Source organism: Lissotriton vulgaris, chromosome 4_1 (genome assembly GCF_964263255.1).
Source record: "Lissotriton vulgaris chromosome 4_1, aLisVul1.2, whole genome shotgun sequence".
Classification (NCBI taxonomy): domain Eukaryota; kingdom Metazoa; phylum Chordata; class Amphibia; order Caudata; family Salamandridae; genus Lissotriton; species Lissotriton vulgaris.
In genome coordinates this window covers 1,537,623,114-1,537,645,888 of record NC_141691.1, presented here as the reverse complement: position 1 = coordinate 1,537,645,888, position 22,775 = coordinate 1,537,623,114, and the positions used below count along the sequence as shown (strand labels likewise).

The following is a 22,775-nucleotide window of genomic DNA, read 5'->3' as shown; positions in this document are numbered from 1 at the left end:
AGAAGAGGTTCCTGGCCATACTGAAGGATATAATCTGTGTAGTGTAAAAACTAATATCCTCACTTATCATTCCGATATGGCTGACTTAGGTCAGATTCGGAGATTAAAACATTGGTGCAGTGGTGGAATGAATGTGTATTTGCTGCACAATGTCAGGATCTGGGTACAGCCTCGGTCTGGATAAACTCAAATTGGAGTCTGACACAATAGTTGGTGGATCCTCCTCTGGCAGTGGTGGAGTTGGTGTTGGCGTTAAAGGGACTATTGCAGATTTTCGTGCAGGAATTGAAGTCAGCACTGATGCAAGTGCGGACCCCAAAGTGGATTCGAGGGGCACAGATAGCACATAGAAAGGATTTGCCCGCATTAACTTGACTAGAGATCCCCTGCGGAACCAGAAGCATGCCAAAGATGTGCAGCATAGCCTCCCTAAAGGCTTCTGTTTGCTGTAATATCAACAGACCCAAAATATCAGGTGCATCAAGACCAGGTTTGGAATCAGCTCCTTGGTGGAAAGGGAGCGAGGCAGAGTGGAACAATGACACCCTCATGAATTCTCTGGTGGTCTAGAGTGGTGGGAAGGGGAGGAGTCCTGCTTGGGCTTATGTATTTTTCTTGGATTTACCTGAAGACTTTGACTGCGATCATGTCATGTGGCCTGAACAAGTTCTGTAGAATGTCCACACTCCATTAGTGGGCCTGCAAGGGGTATTGCAGTGCTTTGCCATATAGAGCTTCGCCTTGCATTCTTGGATGGCCTTCAGGATCATTTGGGCACAGCCCTCGGAGTTGGGCATCAAACCCAAACACCAAAAGAACACCTTGTGGGGATCGGTCACAGACATCTGTTTGTGATCACACCTACAAAGTCTAAACCCTCTAGTTACAGGAGATGGTGTTATCTAGCACATTGTTATTCAAGAACAAATCTCTTCACCCTTCTCCTTAATGGGCAAATGAAGGCACTTTTCATCACACTTCTCATTACCACCTTAATATCACACAATTGTCATACCAATCTACATTCACAAACACCTTCTTCTACAATGTACCACCAATTCTGTAATCTTCCCTCCCTTGAACATCTGTTAATTTGTATCTAGGTCCACATTATAAAGCCCACATATATAATGTGTAGAAAAGACTATGTGTCATAACTATTTTAGCAATATCAGTCACCCATCCTTCTACTATTAATGGCAGAAGTGTGGTATGAAGTGCTAGATATTATCTAGGTTTCCCGTAAAAGTAAACTCTACACCTGTTGAGGAGAACCCCTAAAGAATGAAGGAAATGGCCTATGAAATACCAGGATACACTTTACGAAGCGCTAATGGTTGGCTCAGTTTTAAATTGCTTCATTTGTTATTTCCGAAAACGTGCATAAAAATATATGCATGCTCAATTCTGTACTTCACAAATGTAATACTTTTTAAACACTGCTAATACAGTAGAAATGAAGCATAAATTGAGTATTGAAGGTTTTTATAGAAACATTCACATACAGATTACACTGCATTAGGCTACAGTTTAACACTTGATTGGCTCAAGCTTTGGAATGATAGAGGTTTGTTATGCAAAATATGATAAAATGGCATATTATGACAACAAAATTCTCCTTAAATGATAAAACTTTACTGAAATATGAAAACCATGATAATACTGACTATACAATAATTATGTTGTTCAAGGTTTCAACTTGTGATTCAAGAACTGCTGAATGTCAATTGGATAGCATATAATTAAGGTGCTTTTTATTCTAATTTAAAGTTTAAAATGTCAGCCCAATGGGTGTTGGAAGAACATCCACACTACTACCTATAGCAATAACAAAAACATTATTTCAGAGTTTGGAATGAATGGTTTTCTCTGAGAACGAGACTAGGCCAGGAAACAGAAACATTTTGAGAGTGTCCTATTACACCAGATGCAAATTTCATCCCAATAATATACAGTGTGTAAGTCACAATGATTCAGTTTTAGAACCAAGACAAGAAATCTTAACATTTTCGAAACAATCTCAGGTGCCACATACGAAGCTTTAGAAGCACAAATATAATTTTAAAAATGACAATGTTCCAAGATCTTTAACCATTAGTTATCTGAGTGAATATCACAAGTCTGCTCCTGCAGAGTATAGCCAAATACAGTTAAAACAGTATCATCCAAGTTCCAGTTTTTATGGCTTGAAATTACTTTTCTGATTGTTAGAACAGTTGAAAATCATAGGAACGTTTGTATTTTCTTTTTACATCATAAATGTTAACAATGGAATCATTTTCATACCTTCAGGTAAATGAATGAAAAATGTATGTGCAACCTATTACAATGATTTGCAGCAAATCAGTACAAAAACCCATGCTGTAGACTAGTAGCTGCAAAACAGTGCTGTATGGCTAATACTGAGTAACACTGATAGGTTAATTGTATTCAACTGTAGTAATTCCACCATTCTATACATTGCAAATACCATCATGCAACTTTTAATGTTTCAATGAATACGTTTTATCCATGAGCAAAATGTCAAGAGACGTGGAAAAAAAGGCCCCAGATTTAAACTTCGGGAACACCATGATCCATCAGATTCTTCATAATGCTGGAAGCCATTCTATGGATAAAGAGACTATAATTAGTACTATCTATGTACAGGCCTAAAAAAACCTATAATTTAAATACTGCTGTCCAAATACAGAATGAATTGACAATCAGCTCAAATGTTCTTTATAAACCACTGCTAGTAATAATCAAAGATCCAGAATCAAATAAACTTAATCTTGTATGGGCTGCTGCCTCAAGAGCTCTTAACCCCTTCGAGGCTGATGACGAGCTGGGCTCGTCATGGTGTAGCCTCCTCAAACACTGATGACGAGCCCAGCTCGTCATGAACAATGGGATTTAGAAATCTGCAGCACAGCAGCAGAATACCATGAGCATCGATGGTGCTAAAGCACCTTCACGAGCGCAAGTAACCATATCACAATCGGATCCTTGTTGCTTGGTGCGTACTGAACACCATTTTGTTAATCTCATGAAGTAATCCTTGAAACAAATGAAGTCCAGCCTCCAAGTCAAAAGGAGATAGAGGTGGTAAGGAAACAAAAGTGCAATGCCACCAAGACAAACTGCCCATCAATTCTAAAAGCAGTGCTTCCCAACTGTTCAGAAAGTGAATAGGTCAGGTCACAGCTCCATAGAGCTCCAATAGAAGCTTCTATCATTCAGATCAAAGGAATTACCCCCCGGCATCACACAGGCTTTGTTGACCAACATGAACAATATTCAATTGCTTCTCCAAATTTTAATTCAAAACAAATTATCAGGTCTCATCAAAATGATTTAAGGTTCATATGATCTTAAAGTTGGTAGGTAAACTCCAACAGTTAAGGACTACAACAAATATAGCTTAAGGCACCAGATTGTTAAACACTACTTTTTCTATGTAAATAGTGCAAAACAAGGCATTTCCCCTTTCTCTCCGGTCTCAGCGAGGGTCTGACAAGGTGCCAAACAGCAGGCAGAGGAGCAGCTTCCAAATTATCTGGCCAACTCCCAATTAACAGAGAATACACTAAATGAAAAGTAAGGATACTTATCCCACAATTTTATATGATATAATAGTTGGTGTTAGAGAAGGGCTGTTCCTAGGTAGCCTCCCTGAATAAGCAGAAGCCCTCCACCATGAAAAAGATGGACAATTGGGATAGGACACTAAATGGCGCCTTCTCTATGTTGTGAGTAAGTGGGAAAACCCCGAGTGAGACATAAACTGGGGTTAGGCTTCAGGAAGGAAAGAGAATCTGATGGCCTGTTGGAATGTACCAACAGTTAGTCTTATATATTTCGGGTGGATAGGAACGTCCTTCAAAGAACAGTTAGGACACAACCAGGTATTGAGCCATTGCCTTCCCTTTCCACCAAAAGAATGAGAAATTGATGTTTGACATTGTTATGCACAATGGCACTGAAGGAATGTGCTGCTTAAAGAGTGTTTATACACCAAAGAAAACGTTACCCTGTAACCATCTATTTGTAGCGTCTAGCACTGTAGATTCACATGCTTCACATACTCCGGTCATTTAGTGCTGGTTGTGGACATCTACAAGCTGTTTTGGTTCAAAGAGGCTAGTGAGCAGATGTTTGAAATAAAGTTCATAATACAGAGTCTAGACAAGAAAGCCTGCTGAGGGGCATGGATGTCCACATAATGTTTGGTGAACGTATGTGGTGTTGACCATGTAGCAGCTTTACAGAGGTTTTGTTAGAACAATATTTCCCAAAAAAGCCATAGTGGCTGATTTCTTACATGTGGAATGCACCTTAGGGTGTGCAAGCAGTGAACGATTGGCCTTCGCATAACAGTTCTAAATGCATGCAAAAATCCATCTGTCGATGCCTTCCTTGGAAACAGGATTCCCTAAGCGTGGCTTAGCAAAGGCAACGGACAGTGGCACTGCTTTGAAAAAGGGATTTGGTTCTATCAATGTAGTATGAGTTCCTTCTTAACATCCAATATATGCAACACTCTTTTCCCTACAGAATCTGGATGCATGAAGATGATGGGCAACTTAATAGTTTGGTAGTTACGGAAAGGGCAAACCACCTTTGTTAGGAAATTTTGGTTAGTTCTCAGGTCTAGCCTATCTTTATGAACTAGAATTACATTTTCTTGTATAGTTAAGGGCTGCAACTCACTAATTTGTTTTAGGGAGGAAATGGCCACAAAAAAAATTAAAAAAAAATGAATATCTTCAGTGACCAGAACTGCATGTCACAGGATTGTAATTGTGAAAAAGGAGGTCCCTCGGAAGGACTACATTTAAGTTCTATACAGATGCTTTAAGTGACCTTGGAGAGAGCTTTCTTTTGAGGCCTGGCATGAAGGCCCTAATAATTATTTTTAAAGGCTGACAAATGTTCCCTATTTTTCAGGTAGACTACAACTACATCCAGATGTTAACAGATAGAGGTGTATGCCAATACAGCATTTGTTGAAATGTAACAAGTAGCAGATAATATCAAGAACAGAGGTTTTAAGTGGTTCTGTGTGCTAGCTTATGTAGTAGTGGACACATTGTTTACATTTTGCAACGTAGCAGGTGTGCTTGGTGGGCTTATGCACTTCATGCAGGGCTGGCAAACACTCTTCCAGATGTTTGAGGTATCCTAACTTAAGATTGTTAATGACTATGACCTTGCTATGTGATACATACTACTGCATTAGTTCTTTTGTCTTGTTCTGAAACATTGACCTGGAGTGGATGGGATGGCAGCCTGCTGTTCTGCAACTGTACTATGTCTCAGTATGCTATTCAGGTCATTCTGTTTGAAGAAATGCCAATAAATAAATAAAAAAAACAGAGAAAAAAACTCTCAAAACCCTATGTGCCAGGTCTCTAGATTGAGTTGTCTCGGGGTCTGAATGCTTGAGCTGACCCATTGTTTGGGATGGAAGATCTAGCCTCAAGAGATGTTTTTGTGAGAATGAGCTGAACTCTAGAATGATGGATTACTATAATTTCTCACTTACTCGGCCCACCAGGATGAGGGTCATTGACACTTGTCCCATTATCCTGGCCAAACAAGAAACTAGAGGAAGTGGAGAAGAGAACAACTTACTTACCTTCGGTAACGCTTTTTCTGGTAGATACAGTGCCTGCCTGTGGATTCCTCACCTTGTGAATATCCCCCTGCGTCAGCAGCATTCGTAAATTCTTTTTGTAGCTTCGCGCCAACGTGGTCCGACGTCACAGAGGCACGGCATCGCTCGAGACTCTGCTGACGTCACCGACACCATAATAGGCCCACGCTGGCGTGATGACATCAGTTCCGCCCTTTTTTCCGTGCCTTCGAGGCACACGGACGGACCAATGGCAGTAGAGATATACATAGTATACACAATACACAAATATCAAGGTAACACACACAGTGTGAAACAAATGCAATTGAACATTTGAAATAAACAATTCCTTGACAACAAAGTAAATACATTATAGTTACTCAGGTATAAAAGAGTGGACAACGGGGAGGCGGGTGGATCAGTGAGGAATCCACAGGCAGATACTGTATCTACCAGAAAAAGCGTTACCAAAGGTAAGTAACTTGTTCTTCTGATAGATACATCTGCCAGTGGATTCCTCACCTTGTGAATAGAGTCCCACAGCAGTCCCCACTCCCGGAGGAGGGTGTCCACTCTCCTATACCAGAAAATCCTGGAGGACAGCATGCGCAAAGAGGCCTTCCCTCCTCACTTCGGCATCTAAGCAGTAATGCTTCGCAAAAGTATGGAGGGAGGCCCAAGTCGCCGCTTTACAAATGTCCTCAACCGGAACACCCCTAGACAAAGCAGATGTTGATGACTTTGCTCTAGTAGAGTGAGCTCTTATAACCTCTGGAGGGTCCTTACCCGCAAGGGCGTAGCAAATCTTAATGCAGAGGATGATCCACCTCGAGAGCGTGCGCTTGTGCACCGCCTTCCCCTTCTTGCAGCCAGCAAAGCCTACGAACAGCTTGTCATCCAACCTGAACTCATGTGTCCTGTCCAGGTAAAAGCTCACCGCCCTCTTAGGGTCCAAGCAATGAAGTCTCTCCTCCTCCTTGGAAGGGTGAGGGGGAAGATAAAAGGTAGGGAGGGTAACGGACTGCCCCAGATGGAAAGGAGTAACCACTTTAGGCAGAAAAGCAGCCCTGGTCCTTAGAGCCATTCTTTCAGCATGAATGGATAAAAACAGGGGCTTAGAGCTAAGAGCTTGAAGCTCACTTACCCTCCTTGCCGAGGTAATTGCCACCAGAAAAACAGTCTTGAAAGACAAAAGTCTCAAGGGACGTGTGTAAAGGCTCAAAAGGTGAACCCATTAAAAATGTAAGAACAAGGTTCAAGTCCCATTGAGGTACAATAAATGGTGTAGGAAGAAATGTTTTTGTTAGGCCCTTAATGAAACGCAAAACAATAGGAGACTTAAACAAAGAGGACTGGTCTGGCAAACAAAGGAAAGCCGACAAGGCCGACAAATAACCTTTGATAGTTGCCACTGCAAAACCCTGCTGTGCCAAAGAAAGTGCGAATTGAAGTATATTGGACAAACGAGCCCTTAAAGGGTCAACTGACTTCTCCCCGCACCAAGCAACAAACTTAGACCATCTATAAGAGTAAATGGACTTGGTAGAGTCACGCCTGGCCGACAAAATGACATCTACCACATCGTGCGGAAGAGAAAAGGAAATCAGATTGCCCCGTTCCATCTCCAGGCATGAAGGTGTAAGGTCTGGAGGTGGGGGTGTAGAACCTGCCCCTCCATCTGGGAGAGGAGATCTGGCCTGTGAGGAAGACTGAGCGGAGGGCACGAGGAGAGGTGGAGAAGATCTGTATACCACACCCTTCTTGGCCAATCCGGGGCGATCAATATAACTTGGGCCCGGTCTTGGCGCATCTTCCCCAGAATCCGAGGAATCAAGGGTATGGGAGGAAACGCGTAAAGGAGTTGCGAGTCCCAACTCAACTGAAACGCGTCCCCAAAGGCTCCCTGCATTGGATACTGGAGGCTGCAGAATGACGGGCAGTGAGCATTCTCGTGAGTGGCGAACAGGTCCACCGAGTGCGGGTGAAGCCTCCACTCGTGGTCGGCAGAGAACTGCTGACTGAGACTGTCTGCTCGCACGTTCAGCGCTCCGGCCAGATGATTTGCCATTAGACAAATCTGATGGTCCTGAACCCAGGACCAGAGACTCTAATGCAGACACACTGCGACCCTACTCCTCCCTGCTTGTTGACATACCACATCGCGGTCGTGTTGTCCGTCAGGACTTGGACTGACTGCGAAAGGAAGGGAGGAAGGCCTTGAGTGCCAGACGTATTGCCCGCAACTCTAGAAGGTTGATGTGAAGCAACCTTTCCTCTGGAGACCAAAGACCCTTGACCTCCAGATGAGCACCCCACCCTAGAGTGGATGCATCAGTTATCACTGTGGCCACTGATGGAGGTAGATGAAAAGGCTTTCCTTGTGACAGGTTGCCTTCCACGCCCCACCAAGTCAGATCCGCTGCAGTTTCTCTGGAGATCCTCACGGACTTCCTGAGATCCCCGTTGTGTTGATACCACTGCCTGCGGAGGCACCACTGGAGTGCCCTCATGTGCCCGCGTGCATGATTGACCAACAGAATGCAAGAAGCCATCAGACCGAGCAAGCGAAGGACCTTCAGGACTGGAATGACCGCTCCATTGAAAAACAAAGGAATCATTTCCTGTATGTCGCGAATCCTTTGAGGAGGAGGGAATGCACGACACACAGTTGTATCCAGTACCACACCTATGAACAGGTTGCGCTGGGAGGGCACCAGGTGAGATTTGGGTACATTTATCGAAAAACCCAACCTGTGCAATAACTGAGTTGTCTCCTGCAGATGATGCAGCACTATCTCTGGAGATTCTGCTTTGATCAGCCAATCGTCCAGATACGGGAATACAGGTATCCCCGACCTTCTGAGATGCGCAGCCACCACCTTGGTGAAGACTCGAGTCGCAGTAGTAAGACCAAACGGAAGGACCGCAAACTGGTAGGGTTGCGAACCGGAGGAGGAGGAGGAGGAGGAGGAGGAGGCTGGACGAGCTCGTTGTCTTCCTCTATAGGACTTATACAGCATATTCTGCTGTTGTGGCTGCTGCTGCCATGTTTTATAGGAACAAAAGGAAGATCTTCCAAATCCTCTGAAGCGCCTTCCAGTAGTACCCCTGGTTTGAAGTCCCAAAGATTTTGCTGTGGCCCTACTATCTATGAAACGTTCCAAGGCAGCGTCAGCTTTCTTGCCAAACAATCCTGAGCCATCAAATGGCAAGTCCATCAAAGCAGACTGTACATCTGCAGAAAACTCCGATGTTTTTAGCCACGCAGCTCTTCTAGCGGCCACCGAAGAGCCCATGACTCTCGCCACCGAATCCGCAGTGTCCAGCCCACTCTGTATAACTTGTCTCGCAGCAGCCTGAGTGTCCGCAATTACCTCCTGAAAATCCTTTCTGTCCACCTCAGGAATTTTTGGCACTAGCTGCTTTACGGAATCCATCAAGGCATGGATGTACCGTCCCATACAACAAGTTGCGTTGGTAGATTTTAACGCCATACTGGCTGAAGAGAAGACCTTCTTGGCCGCCTGGTCTTGCTTTCTGGATTCCTTTTCCCCAGTAACCTGCGGAAAGGCCCCTACAGACTTCTTCGAGCAGGCATCCTGCACAACCAGACTCTCAGGCAGAGAGTGTGTTGACAAAAAGTCTGAGTCACCAGGCGCAACCCTATACCTCTTGGCCACAGACCTTAAAACAGCTAGAGCTGTCAAAGGCTTCTTCCAGACCTCATAGATGGGTTCAGCCAAAGCATCATTAAACGGCAGCATTGTCTCAATAACTGAAGAAGGTAAGTGTAGGACCTCGGTTAGAAGATTAGACTTATACTCCGTCGTGGGCAGAGTGATATTCAATAAGCTTGCTGCCTTTTTAATAACAACATGATATGGCATCACATCTTTGGAAGGTACATCGGACACAGAAGCCAAATCCCACTCAGGGGACAGTTCAAGCCCACTGGCCTCTCGCAGGTCATCAAAAGGATCATCAGAATCCTGTAACTCCCCCTTCTTCAACATCAGCAAACTGATACCTTTCTTCCTCCAGAAGTCTCTGGGCGTCACGCCTTGACCTCTCCTTAGTAAACGAAGCAGACGGATCCGGAACAGACTCCACCGGGGCCGGAGCCGGCATCAAACCCGAAGTCGGGCGAAGTCTAGGTCAAACAGAATCCTGCCTCGGAGTCGTGCGCACCGGCGTCGATTGAATCGTCGTCGACTGGTGCGGTGTCGCCGGCTTCGGAAAATGCCATTGCGGTGTAAGAGCCGGCATAAAAGGCATGAAGGGCGCAGGAGCATAAGCCTGGGGAACACCCAAGTTAAATGCCATAGGACCCGTGGGACCACCAACAGGTGCACCAGAGGGGTACATCGCCCTGGAGTATACTCCAAACATTGCGTTCAGGAACTGGGATGGATCCTGACCAGGAGCCGGGAAGGCAGGATAAGGTCCACCTGGTTGCTCTCGAGGAGGCGGAGTCGTCACGACGTCGACCTGCAGCACCGGGGTCGACGAACCCGCTGGCACTTGCAACTCATCATCACCAACCTCCTCCACCTCACCTTCATCCTCCCGACCAGAAGGATTAGACTGATTTGGAGAAGGATTCGCTTTCTGCTTCGGTGACCCTGGCGAATTCGGACATAAAGCCTCACCATCTGTGTCCTGAGCTTCCGACGCCGAAACCGCCACTTCCTTTCGAAGAAGCCTCACTTGCGACTTCGGTCGCAAACTGGAGTCCTTTCCTGAGTGATGACGTGACTCATGACCCCTCTTCTTATGCTTCTTCCTAGAAGACTTTGAAGCATGGGCAGACGACGACTCGAGACCTTGAAGACTTCTTTTCTTTCTTGTTCTTAAGCTTCGCAACCAGGAGCTTTGTCTCTCTCTCCCGAAGGGCCTTCGGAGTCATTTTCTTGCACGATTGGCAATCTTCGACGTCATGTTCGGAGCTTATACACCAGACGCAGCACTCATGCGGGTCAGTTATGGACATAGTCTTGCCACATTCCCCGCAAGCCTTAAAACCAGTCTTCTTCGAAGACATCTCGACAGAAGATGAAGATACAGTGAAAATAATCACAAAGTAACAAAGTTACTACAAAGCTACTGTACGATCCCAGAAACCGTTAGCATAGACGACGCGGAAAAAAGGGAACTGATGTCATCACGCCGGCGTGGGCATATTGTGGTGTTGGTGACGTCAGCGGAGTCGCGCGCGATGCCGTGCAGCTGACGTCGGCGCGAAGCTACAGAAAGAATTTCCGAATGCTGCTGACGCAGGGGATACTCACAAGGTGAGGAACCCACTGGCAGATGTATCTGTCAGAAACAATAGGCAAATATCCCTGACCAATTCATCCATACTGCATTGCCAATGAACTGTGGGTTCAAGTACTTTGAGTCGACAGGTGTTTGATCAGGAAAATCACGTGGAATAAATGTTTTGAGGCAGAGACGCCACTGTTGAAGCCACTTCTAACCCTTCCTCTCCATTTACCTCTGCATCTACCATTGTCAAAAGAAATACTTTGCTGGCGAGATCTCCTAGAAGCTCTGCTGCTAGTCTTACCTTGGGGGAGGGAGGTTTCGTTTTTTTTGTACCTCTTCTATTTTGAAATGTAAGTAAAGTAGGCCCAAGAACTGAAGTCCGAAGGGAACCCATCACATTGGTAGTTTTCTGTCCTTCTTTTCAAGAATGGTATAGACTTGCAGGCCAAAAAGATGCTAACCTATTCAAAAGAAGTTTCAGAACCTCTGGCTGTAAGTCAGGCATTTTTAGCCAAGTATGGTGCTGCAAGAGGATACTGGCATTTATTTTCCTCAAGCCGGTGTCCAGAGCATTCAACGCACCCCTAATGTTGTCATTGACAATCAGCTTTCCTTCATCTACTAGCTGTTTGCCCCTTTTCCGGTGAACCTCAGGAAGGCGTTTGATCAACTCCATTTCTCCCCAAAGGTAACGTCTGTATCCGGAGGGTAAGCTGAGAAACTTTGCAATCCTCTACTGAGTGTTGGTCCCTGCCATTACACACTTCCCCACAGCATATTTTTGTTTTCTCTCCATTTCCAGAGGGGAGTTGATGCTAGCTGCCTGTGCTTAGGCTCATTGTCTCACCACGTGGACCACCAGTTAGTCTCGCAAGGTGTTGTCCCAAATATATACCATCAGGGTATGAATTTTCCCTTTTTTCCAACCGAAGAGGTGGGGGTTGGTGAGAGCCCTAGCCTTTATCGGTTCCTTCAAGTTCTCTTTGGCAGTCTTGTCCATGCCCCAAAGCATGACAGGTAATGCACCGACCTCTCGTCAGAGGGTCTTTATGAGGAAGTCATCTTACTCTAAAATGTTAACACTGGTGCTGTTCGGCCTCTGTATTACTGCATGGTATACTGTAGTATCATCCAGTGGGGGAAGCTTTAATGGTGAATGGGTCTCGGTCATCTGGTAGGTCTGTGTGGCATCCCTCTCAGGGGTCATATCCCACCGTAAGTGCTAGAGGCTCACAATAAGGGTCCTTGGGGCGGTACTCAATCAGTGTGGACTGTGCAAGGGTAGTAAGTGGGATGGTGCAGGAACTTTAAATGCAGGGGGTAGTAGCGATGAACTGGTAGCCTTGTCTCTAATCTTCTCTGGAAAAGAAAGAGGGCAAGAACATATAGAAAGAGAATGCCTCCTCTAATATTATTCTCCACTTTTTGGGGATTTGGAAGGGTGTGTGGGTTCCCCTGTGTCGGGGCCTGGTAAGGACTTTCCCTGTGGAATATCTTTTTTGTCTTGTGTCTAAGACATCGGAGAGCTGGAGCGTGAGTGGGCCTTTTGCTTCTGTGACCTCTGAGTCTAGAGTGCTTTCAAGGCCAACAAAGGAATACACTTCAGTTACAATGATTTATCCATGCTTTGGGTGGTGAATGGTGTTTGCTGACGGCTTGGTTGAAGTAGAGGATGACTTGTGGTTGAGTGGTTTCAACTGCTCAAGGTCAAGACTCAATGCCAGACTCCCCTAAGAATAGTCGGTCTGCATTAGCTTTTGAGGTTCAACCATCTGGGCTTGACACGTGTGTGTGGAGCGATAGATTCTCTAGGTGTGATCTTTATCTTTGGAACCATTGGCCAGCAGGCAAGGAACTTCTTCTCTGTGCTCTAACTTAGAAGCCTCGGAAGACTGCACCTGTGGTGTATGCTGCCCCCGTGCAGCAGTAAGGTCAGACGGACCCTTGCTTCTTCTCTGCGACCCTGTAGACGTTAGGTGCCTGGGTCGATTCATGGCATTGCATCCTATAGTGCAAACAGGGTCTCTCATCAGTGCCAAAGGGTCTTCTTGCACTGGAATGCTGTGCAGACAGCTTAGCTGTGGTCGGGAAATAAGCACAAGTTAAACACCCTATGTTGATCTGAGCAGGGGAATTTAGTTTTGCACCTATGACAGAATTGGAATGGTTTTCGCTCTATAACACTCCTTCACAAGCACTCGCTAAGTGCAACCTAAATCCCCAATGGTGTTAATGACACCAATACTTGGTTAAAGTACTCAGCTGGGGTCCTGCGACTAGTCTTCGGTCACCATATCGATGCTGGTCATTTGTCGATAAAAGTGTCTGGCAAGGATGGTTGTGTTAGTTTCCTCATAGCAGGGATCAAAGTCCTGGTAGCTGGAACTGAAGTCATATTAAAGAAGTGTAACTGGTCCCAAAGCTGGTACTTGAGCATCCAATTCAAATGGCGGAAGAAAACAATCTGAGGTGGAGTCGTCGTCCACTGTGGACCAAGTCAAACCACAACAGGTCTTGTAAAAACAACGTTGAACAAAAACAACTCTCAAACGTCCACCACCAAGATTAGATGGAAGAGTACGCTACAAACCGACATCTACCATATATATATACTAGCCTCTGGACACCTCTTCTTAGTCTAGTATCACACAGAACCTCACCAAGTGTAGATGCAGCATATTGAGCCTTGCTATCCCCACACACTTTGTTCTATTTGAAATTTCTTGTCAAGTAATTCCAGTAAGGACAGAAGTTGTTTAGTTCGAGCTGGTGCTCTTTGGTAATTTAAGGGTGTGTTGCATGGATGAAGTTGGTAAGCAGGTTTAATATTCTTTTCAATTACATTGGGAGCAAATAATTAAGGGTTTCTAAGTTCTAATGGATATTTCAAACCACAGATTCCTCACCTTGTGAATACCCTTACATGCCAGACTGGATCTGAATATCTTTTCCTTAGCAATTCCCTCCTTTTTACATTGTGCAAGGGCTATGTCTCTCCCAAGGATGACAGGTTTTAAAGGCTGCAAGGACTGCCACAAAAGGATTTCACTGACTAACTGTTACAGGATCAGTCTCTGCTGTCTAGGGTTCTTCAAAGACCCCAAGTCGTGAACCGAACAAAATTGGATGCATTCAAATGCCATCTGGGACTGCAAGTCCAAACTCTATGCTGCTAAGCATCATAGAAAGGCTTGAAACACCTAATCCAGCTCGAGGACACATTTTCATGCCCATGAGAGGTTGTCATCACAGTCAAAATCCTCAGGTGAAGCAAAGAAAGAGTCCAAACACAGTTCCCCCTTGTCCAGCCACTCACCAAGAGAAGGTTCGTGGACAGAGTAACTCCAAGTCACAGTCTAGTACCTTGGAGGGTAACTCCAAGTTACAATCTCAAACCTTGGAACCAATTCCAGCTTTAGTCCCAATCCAACCAGAGTTTCCAGGTGAAACCATGTGACTTTTTCCGAAGTCGCAAGCCTCTTGATCTCTACTCAAACCCAATCAGATTCAGGTACGCTTCCTCAACAATACAATACAGATACTGAGACCTGGAGCCACAGGACGATGATGTCAATGATAACTCACAACATTACAACAGCTAAAATGCATTCCTTAACTTACAAGTGGCCTTGATACATCACTGAAAACTAGCTTCAATTTTCCATTTGGCCCTTTCACTGAAGAATCTGCCATGGTTATAAGGAGAGTAGCTGACATACTTGACTAGCAATTTTCAACAGTGGAAGTAAAACCACGTGGTCTTACAGAGGTCCTACTACCAGGACAGACATCCCAGGACCTCTCTTACCTTACAATAAGGCATTGACAGCCATATTTCTGGGCACCTTGGGCAAAGTCAGAATATTGCGCTCCTGGGACTGGGTAAAGAACTATGAAACATAGGCCAGCTGCAGAAGACCCACCTTTGCTCCTACAGCACCCATGACTTGAAAGCCTAGTAGTTCACGCCTCTACAATCAGGCTCATCCCCCAGTACATTTCCGACTACCCCGCCAGTTCGAGAGTAAAAAAGCCTAGAAGCACTCCGCAAACAAATGTTTTCGTCTGATAGTCTAGTCCTCAGGGCCTTGAATTCCAGGGGCATCCAGGAGCATTAAACCGCATGCACTGTGGGGCAGGATAGTAGACATCTTACCAGGTCTCTTACTATCCTCGAACCAACCTTCAGAAAATCCTCCATGAAAGTCCATGATTCAGCGAAATACATAAGATAGACCTGGAAACTACAGACTGCTTGAGTAGGGTAGTTTGTACCAGCGTGATGCTTCGCAGCTCACTTGGATTTGCTCCACTGGATTTTCTAGCGATGTCCAACAATTTGTTATGGACATGTCTTTTGATGGCACTCATTCCTTTGGGTCAAGGCAGACTCAGCCCAAGCAACAGTGCGCCCTGGGGAGCTAGCTCCACACATGCTACAGCTTCACCATCAATTTCACCTCTTTTGAAGTATTGGGAGAGGGTTTCAGCAGAGGCATCGACAAAGTCTGCCTCAGCAGCAACACACCTCTCTCTCACCTTTCAAGTCCAGGGTCAAGGAATCCTGCCAGAAGCATCTAGGCCCCTAGAGGCATCAATCTACCCTATCCCTGGCCTCCCCCTTTGGCGCCGCTGCTAAAGCACATTAAGTTGCCCTCAGTGGTGCTCTGTTGCACTGTAGGAGCTAAGATCACCTATATTCTCATGGGTGGCAAAGCATCACATCAGACAGATTGATGCTTCAAACTACCCAAAACTGTTACGCCATACTTTTTCTTTTTACCCCAGCAAATGAGCCTCCTACGCCACGACTTCCAGAGATCACTTGCCCATTCTAAGAGGAGACATTCAAGCAGTCTTGGACAAGGGAGCCAAAAAGAGGGTGTCAGCATCAGAGGTCAGAGCTGGCAGCTTTTGTGGGTTGAAGGATAGATCACTTCGAACAGTCTGGACCTCTGCCACCTGAACTTCAAGAATAACACGCTTAAAATGCTCAATCTGACCCAAGTTTTGTCTGATTTGAATCCAGGCGACAGGATGGTGGTGTGTGATCTGCCGGATGACTATTTCCGCATCGCATTCCTGAAATCACACAGGTGCTACCTGTCGTTTTAGATAGGCCACAAGCACTTAGTTTAAGTGATAGTGGTGATCACTTCACACTTGGAGGTTGTAAGTAGTAGTCTCCCCATACCTAGGTGACTTGTTGCCAAAGGGGGGCTCACCTCAAACAGTTTTGTACCTCCAGACGATGGCCAACCTGTTGACTTCCCTAGGATTTTCATTCAACATACCAAAGTCACACCTGACTTCCACTCATTGGTACTAACCTGGACACAATGATGTTTCAAGTTTTCCCTTCGCCTCAGCATGTCCAGGATATTTGGGCTATAATCCTTATTTTCTTTTAAAAAAAGCATGCTTTATTGATTTTACAATGATCTTTATGTTTAAACCTTTGAATTGGGTCTCAGTGACTGCAGCTCTGAGGCTTCTAGACCTCCTGCATCCTGCAAGTGGAACACACCAGGATGCATATGCAGGCTGTGCAGTGAGATGTAAAGTCTCAGCACCAAGGGAAACTCCGATTCAATTCAGGGGTCAAAGGAAACTGTGAAAGATCTGCATTGGTAGCTGCTGTACTGTAATTGCACCGGGACAGACACCTTTGCCTACCCTTCTCGACATGAAGGGTTGTGACATGCATTATTGTTGGGCTGTTATCTGCGAGAAATGGAGATCAGAGGACCCTGGTCTCTTGTGTAAACTTGCCTCCACATCAACTTGTTGGAGCTGCGGGCAAAATACTTGCCACTAAAGGCTTTCCTCCCGTCCCTCACAGGGGAGCCGGCACAGGTTCTTACAGACAACACCATAGCCATGTGGTACTTCAAGAAGCAGGGTAGTTAGAGTTGTGGGTCCTGTGCCTAGAGGCATTATGCCACTGGAACTGGGCAGCTCCCTGGTTGTACAACACCTGGTGAAATCTTCAAACTGCAGGGCAGTCAAACTTCACTGCCATTGCCTAGTGCATCACAACTGGCGGCTACACTAAGATTTGTTTTTCAGGAATTGGGATTGATGCACAGCCTCTATTTCTGATTTATTTTTGTTATAGTTCGTGGGTTAAGGTGCTGCTGTCGGGTGACGCTCTCCGTGCCTTGGCGTCCTTTGACAATAAACTAAATGTGTAGCCAATGGGTCATTGGTTACATCCCGTCCAGGCACACTAGTGTTCGTTCCTCTTCAATGAAGAGTCCAACTATTTCTCAATTCTGTACTTTTATTGATTGTACTTTTACTTTTTGACGATTATTCTCATCGTAATTCCTCTTTCATTATATTCACATATTCTTCAAATGTTTGTTTAACCCCTTTACTGCTAAGGCATTATTTGAATTCTCCTTTAATTTCCATTGAAATCAATGGAAAGTCCATGGCGAGTTACCCTTGTCATTAGCAGCCAAGAGGTTAAACATAATTCATTCCTGGATACATTTTGCTTTATGAGCTCCAATGCATTTCGGGCATTATTTGCCCTTCCTCAGGGAGCAAAATCTGTTGAGAACGTAAAGTATAACCATAATCACAATCTGCAGTCATAGTATACGTTTATCACGAAATTACAACAAATAGTGGGGTGCAAACCATGCAAAAATCTCATCACTGTGCTCGTGTTGATCGGGGTAATTGTGGTGCAATGCGAGGTGTCTTTAAACCCGTGACTATTTTCGTGCCGGTACAATGATGGTTTATGAGTGACGCACTTACGTGTGAGCCGCTGAATGTGAAGGCTCCGAATGCTGTGCAAAAAGGAATAAAATGCCTATCAGTTTGAATTGTCGTACTGACCGCTAGCAAGATACTGTGTCCCAATAATGGGAGGATGTCACTAACCTGAGTTTCAGTATTCCAGGTTTCCTCGCGCCGTGTGTTCATCAGTTCGAGTGGCGGATCAAGCCGCCTACGGCGTATATATTGTAATGTGTCACATGGACGCGGGAAGATAGAAACTGAAAATATCCCCGTTCGTTCGGAGGTGAAAATAAAGACTAGCGTGTTCGACAATTCAAACTAACAGGCATTTTATTCCTTTTTAGCGTTTTTTGCCCTCCTCCTCCAAGGAGAAAAACTACATCCCTTGGCCTCTAAGAAAGCTGTGAGGTTCTACAGTGACTGTACCAGTGGCCATCGGGTAGTCATTGTAGAACTACCCCATGGTTCTCTGAAACAAAGAAAGGAAAGGCAGTACAGAAACTGATCATCTCCAGTTGGATTATCCTTTGTATTACTACCTGCTATGGCCAGGCTAATGCACAGCACCTAAAAGGTATTTAACAGACTCACCACTTGGGGATATGCTGCTATGGTATCTATTCATAAGGTAAAGAATCTGCCATTAGAAGTATCTGTCACAAGTAAAAGTTACTTACCTCCATAAATGATCTTTCTGGTGGATACGGTTCCCACAGATTCCACACCAATATTTCCTCCTCCATGTTCTATGGAATGATTACTTTGCACCAAGTTGAAAAAGATTCGAACTGGAGTTTGCACACAGGCACAATCATCTAATCATTGAAGGAGCCATGTTCTATGGTGCAGACAGATATCAGAATAAAAAGGACATCGATGCCTGGAGGTGGCAGTTATATTGTGGGTCGGACGCAATTCCTGGGGCAAGATGGATGCGGCGCACAGCCACACAATGCCATCTACCGGAGGACAAGGGAATTGCTGAGAAAAAGTCTCCAGATCGGCACCTGTGAGTATTCACAAGATGAGCAATCTGTGGTTAGACATAGTATCCTTTAGAAGGATTGTTACCAAAGATAAGTAACTTGTTCATTTCACACAATGATGGAAATATTCAGTATTTATGAATATTATGGAATACTTCAGGACGGAATCTATTACTATGCCAGCCTTCCAAAACACACAAGTTTCACAAGCTTTAAAATGTAACCAAAGGAACAAAGCAACAAATAAAAATAAAAGACATCCACTTGTCCACACACTCTGCCTACCTATGAATCAAACAAAAAATTCAGAGTCATACTCCGGTTTCACATACATATTTTGTACCAGTACAAAACTCAAAATTGCACACTTCTGAGAGACGAAAACTGGATGTTCTCTCACCATTTGCTCAGACCAGCTTCTTCAGGGGTGCATGGCAGTCACAGTTTGAAAGAATTAGATTTTTTATCTCTATAGTGCAGTTTACGGACTAGGGTGGTAGACTGCTCTGAATGAATAAAGGCATGAGTATAAAGCAACTTTGAAAACGAAAGTGTTCCTCAGAAGGCTCACAAAGAAACGCAGAAAATGAGAGCAATCTTCTTCTAAGAGGTGAGAATGGTCCTACTGAAAGAACAAAATGAATGCTGAATGTCAGCAGCCCTACATGCCAAGAACAGATGCATACTGGTAAGTAGCATATTCCGTTCGAGGCATGTGGGCTGCTGAATTCATATCTGTGCATAGACTGTATAGCAGTATCTCCTCTAACGGTGGCTACCTGTGCCAGCTGCAGCAGTTTGAAAAAGAGTTTTGAGGACAGCCTGGCCTACAGCAGCTTGCTGTTTTGCTTGCACGTCTACACAGTAGTGTTTTGTGAACGTGTGTATGGTGGTCCATGTGGCTGCCTTACAGATGACTTCCAGAGGAATATTTCCTAGGAAAGCCATGGATGCCCCCATTTTCCTTGTAGTGTGTGCTCTTGGGGGGACGGTTAAAGTGCGTTTTGCCTTTTGATAACATTTGAATGCATTTAACTATCCATCTGGCTATTCCTGACTTTGAAATAGGATTTCCTTTGTGTTGTGGTGCAAAAGCAACAAATAGTTGTTTTGTTTCCCTAAATGATTTAGTCCTGTCCACATAATAAAATAGAGCTCTTTTTACATCTAATGTGTGTAGGGCTCTTTCAGCTACTGACGATGGGTTTTGAAAGAAAACTGGCATTTCTATTGATTGATATGGAAATTGGATACAACCTTAGGCATGAACTTAGGGTTGGTTCTAACAACCACTCTGTTGGCATGTACCTGCATGAAAGGTTCTTGAATTGTTAGTGCTTGTAATTCGCTCACTCTTCTGAGTGAGGTAATGGCAACCAAGAATGCAACCTTCCACGTTAAGAATTGTAGTTCGCATGAGTGTAGAGGTTCGAAAGGAGGGCCCATAAGTCTGGTCAGTACTATATTTAGATTCCAGACTGGGGAAGGGGGGTGTTATGGACGGATCACCCTTTTCAAACCCTCCATGAAGGCTTTGATTGCTGGTACCCTAAACAGTGAAAGGTGTTGCCTGTTTTGAAGGTATGCTGCTATAGCAGCGAGGTGTAGTCGTATAGAAGAGTATGCTAAGTTACATCTTTGTAGATGCAGCAGGTAACATACAATGTTTTGTATGGAAGCGTCTAAAGGGTTGATTTGGTTATTGTTGAAGTAAGAACAATAGTTACTTACCTGTAATCTGTGGTTCTCCAGTATTGGTGTCTTTCATAGATTCACATGCCTGAATCATTCCCGGTCGTCGGAGTGGGAGTCCCACGGTATATAAAAAAGCAATAATATGCCTGTAATAACTAAAAAACCTTGGTTATAACCAACCAGGAAGTAAAGTAGCCCTCAGCTACAGGAGCAAAAGCTCCCACACTCATGACTATCCAAGTCATTATGTATAGACCAAACTGCAGCCAATCAGGCGACAGCACCCACCAGAATGTTCTCCCCAGAGGCTCAGGCTCTCAGATTTTCTCGCACAGGAGTGAAACCAACATAATTGCCTGAGGGAGCCTTTGAGGGGAGGTGGGCGGGTTGCATGTGAATCTATGAAAGACACCAATACTGGAGAACCACAGATTACAGGTTAGTAACTATTGTTCTTCTCCAGTATTTGGGGTGTCTTTCATAGATTCACATGCCTGAATCAGAATAGACAGCAGTACACATAACCTAATGCTCATAAACGCTAATAGTATCATAGTATACATGCATAATGATAAAATGCAAAAGACATGGTAAAGCGTCTAAAAAGAGCATAGAGGAGGCGGGAGAACAGAGGCTCACCTTATTGGAAAATATTGCGAAGAACTGCTCTTCCCACCGAAGCATCGGCATCACTTGCTGAGTCCAGACAGTAGTGCCTCGTGAACGTGTGCCTGCTGGACCATGTTGCAGCTCTGCAGATTTTTAGAAGAGGCACCCCAGCGAACAGAGCAGTGGAAGAGGAAACTGCCCTTGTAGAATGCGCTCTTGGTAAGGCCTGTAAGGGTCTTCCTGCCTGTTGATGACAGAGTCCAATTGCTGACTAGACCCATCTGGCAATAGTCTGTTTGGACACTGTACAGCCTTGGCGCAGTCTGCATTAGCCACAAACAACTGATCTGTCTTGCGCAAATCTGATGTTCTTGAAAGATAAAACTTGAGGCATCTCTTGATGTCCAAAGAGTGCAAAGCTCGCTCAGCCGGAGTTTGTGGATTTGGAAAAAAGGTCTTGAGGATTACCGGCTCATTTAAATGAAAGTCCGATGGGACTTTGGGCATGTACCTTGGATTGGTACGCAGTACCACCGAATCAGAGGTAAATTGTAAAAAGGGCAGTTTAGACGTGAATGCTTGAATGTCACTGACCCTTCTGGTAGATGTTAAAGCTAATAACAAGGAGACTTTCCAAGTAATAAACTTAAGGTCAACCTTATGTAGCGGCTCAAAGGGGTGACGCAGGAGCTGGGCTAGCACCACATTCAAATGCCAAGCAGGAGGCAGTCGTCGAATCGGAGGAAACATACGAAATAGACCCTTGAAAAATTGCTGGATTATTCTTGACGAAAACAGAGTTCGATCCATCCTGACGGAATCGGGAAATGGCGGCCAGAAACACCTTCAGAGTTGAATGCGCCAAACCCGATCTAGCCAGTTGCAGGAAGAAGGGTAATATTTGCTCTGGTCTAGCATGAATGGGATGCAGATCAACAGTCTGGCACCATGCACAGAAACGCTTCCACTTGAGTTTGTAGGTCTTAATCGTTGATGGTGCTCTGGCGTTAGCTAGCACCTCCTGATAATCGTGAGGAATGCCTAAGTGGGCAAATTCATTGTGTTGAGGAGCCAAGCTGATAATTTCAGAGAAACTGGGTCCGGATGGTACACTTTGCCCCTCTGAACTGTCAGGAGATTCGGTATTCGAGGCAGTTGTATTGGCCTGCACTCTGAGAAGAAGCTCGGTGAACCAATATTGCCGGGGCCACCTTGGAGCAAAATAGGATTAGACGACATGGTTGACTCCTCATCTTCCTGATGATCTTGGGAATTAACGGAATTGGCGGAAAAGCGTATGCAAATATTCGACACCAATTCATCGAAAGGGCATCCCGCACGAGTCTTTGCGGGGAATCCAGCTTGCAAAGCGTTGGCATTTCCGGTTCTGAGCTGTTGCAAACAAATCCAAGTCGGGATGACCCCACTCTTGGAATATCTGATATAGGGATGGTTGATGTAGCTCCCATTCGTGATTGCTTCCGGCGGACCTGCTGAGTGAGTCCGCTAGGACATTGGCAACCCCTGGGACATGGACCGCCGACAGATTGATGCTATGATCCAGGGCCCAATTCCAAATCTGCTGCGCCTGATGGGACAACCGGGCCGATCTTGTGCCTCCCTGCTTGTTCAGGTAATGCATGCTGGTTGTGTTGTCCGTTCGTATCAACACCGTAGAGCCCTCCAAGATCGCCTGAAAGGATTTCATGGCGAGAAAAATGGCTCTTAATTCCAGCAAATGTATGTGCCATTTTTTCTGTTGCATGTTCCACTCATACCCACTGACGACGGAGTTCCTCTTGCAAGGGTCTCATTCGCAGGCGACAGTTGGGGGTGAGAGGAATACA

General features: G+C 45.0%; 1 protein-coding gene across 1 annotated transcript in view; it reads right to left on the bottom strand.

Annotated features, from left to right (window-relative positions):
* Positions 1-1,468: 1,468 nt before the first annotated feature.
* Positions 1,469-22,775, bottom strand: part of SDCBP (syndecan binding protein) — a 176,174-nt gene continuing 154,867 nt past the window's right edge. The window contains exon 9 of the mRNA XM_086965780.1: positions 1,469-2,608. Coding sequence (XP_086821906.1) covers positions 2,554-2,608 — 55 coding nt within the window. The 3' untranslated portion in view covers positions 1,469-2,553. The remainder of the gene's footprint in view (positions 2,609-22,775) is intronic.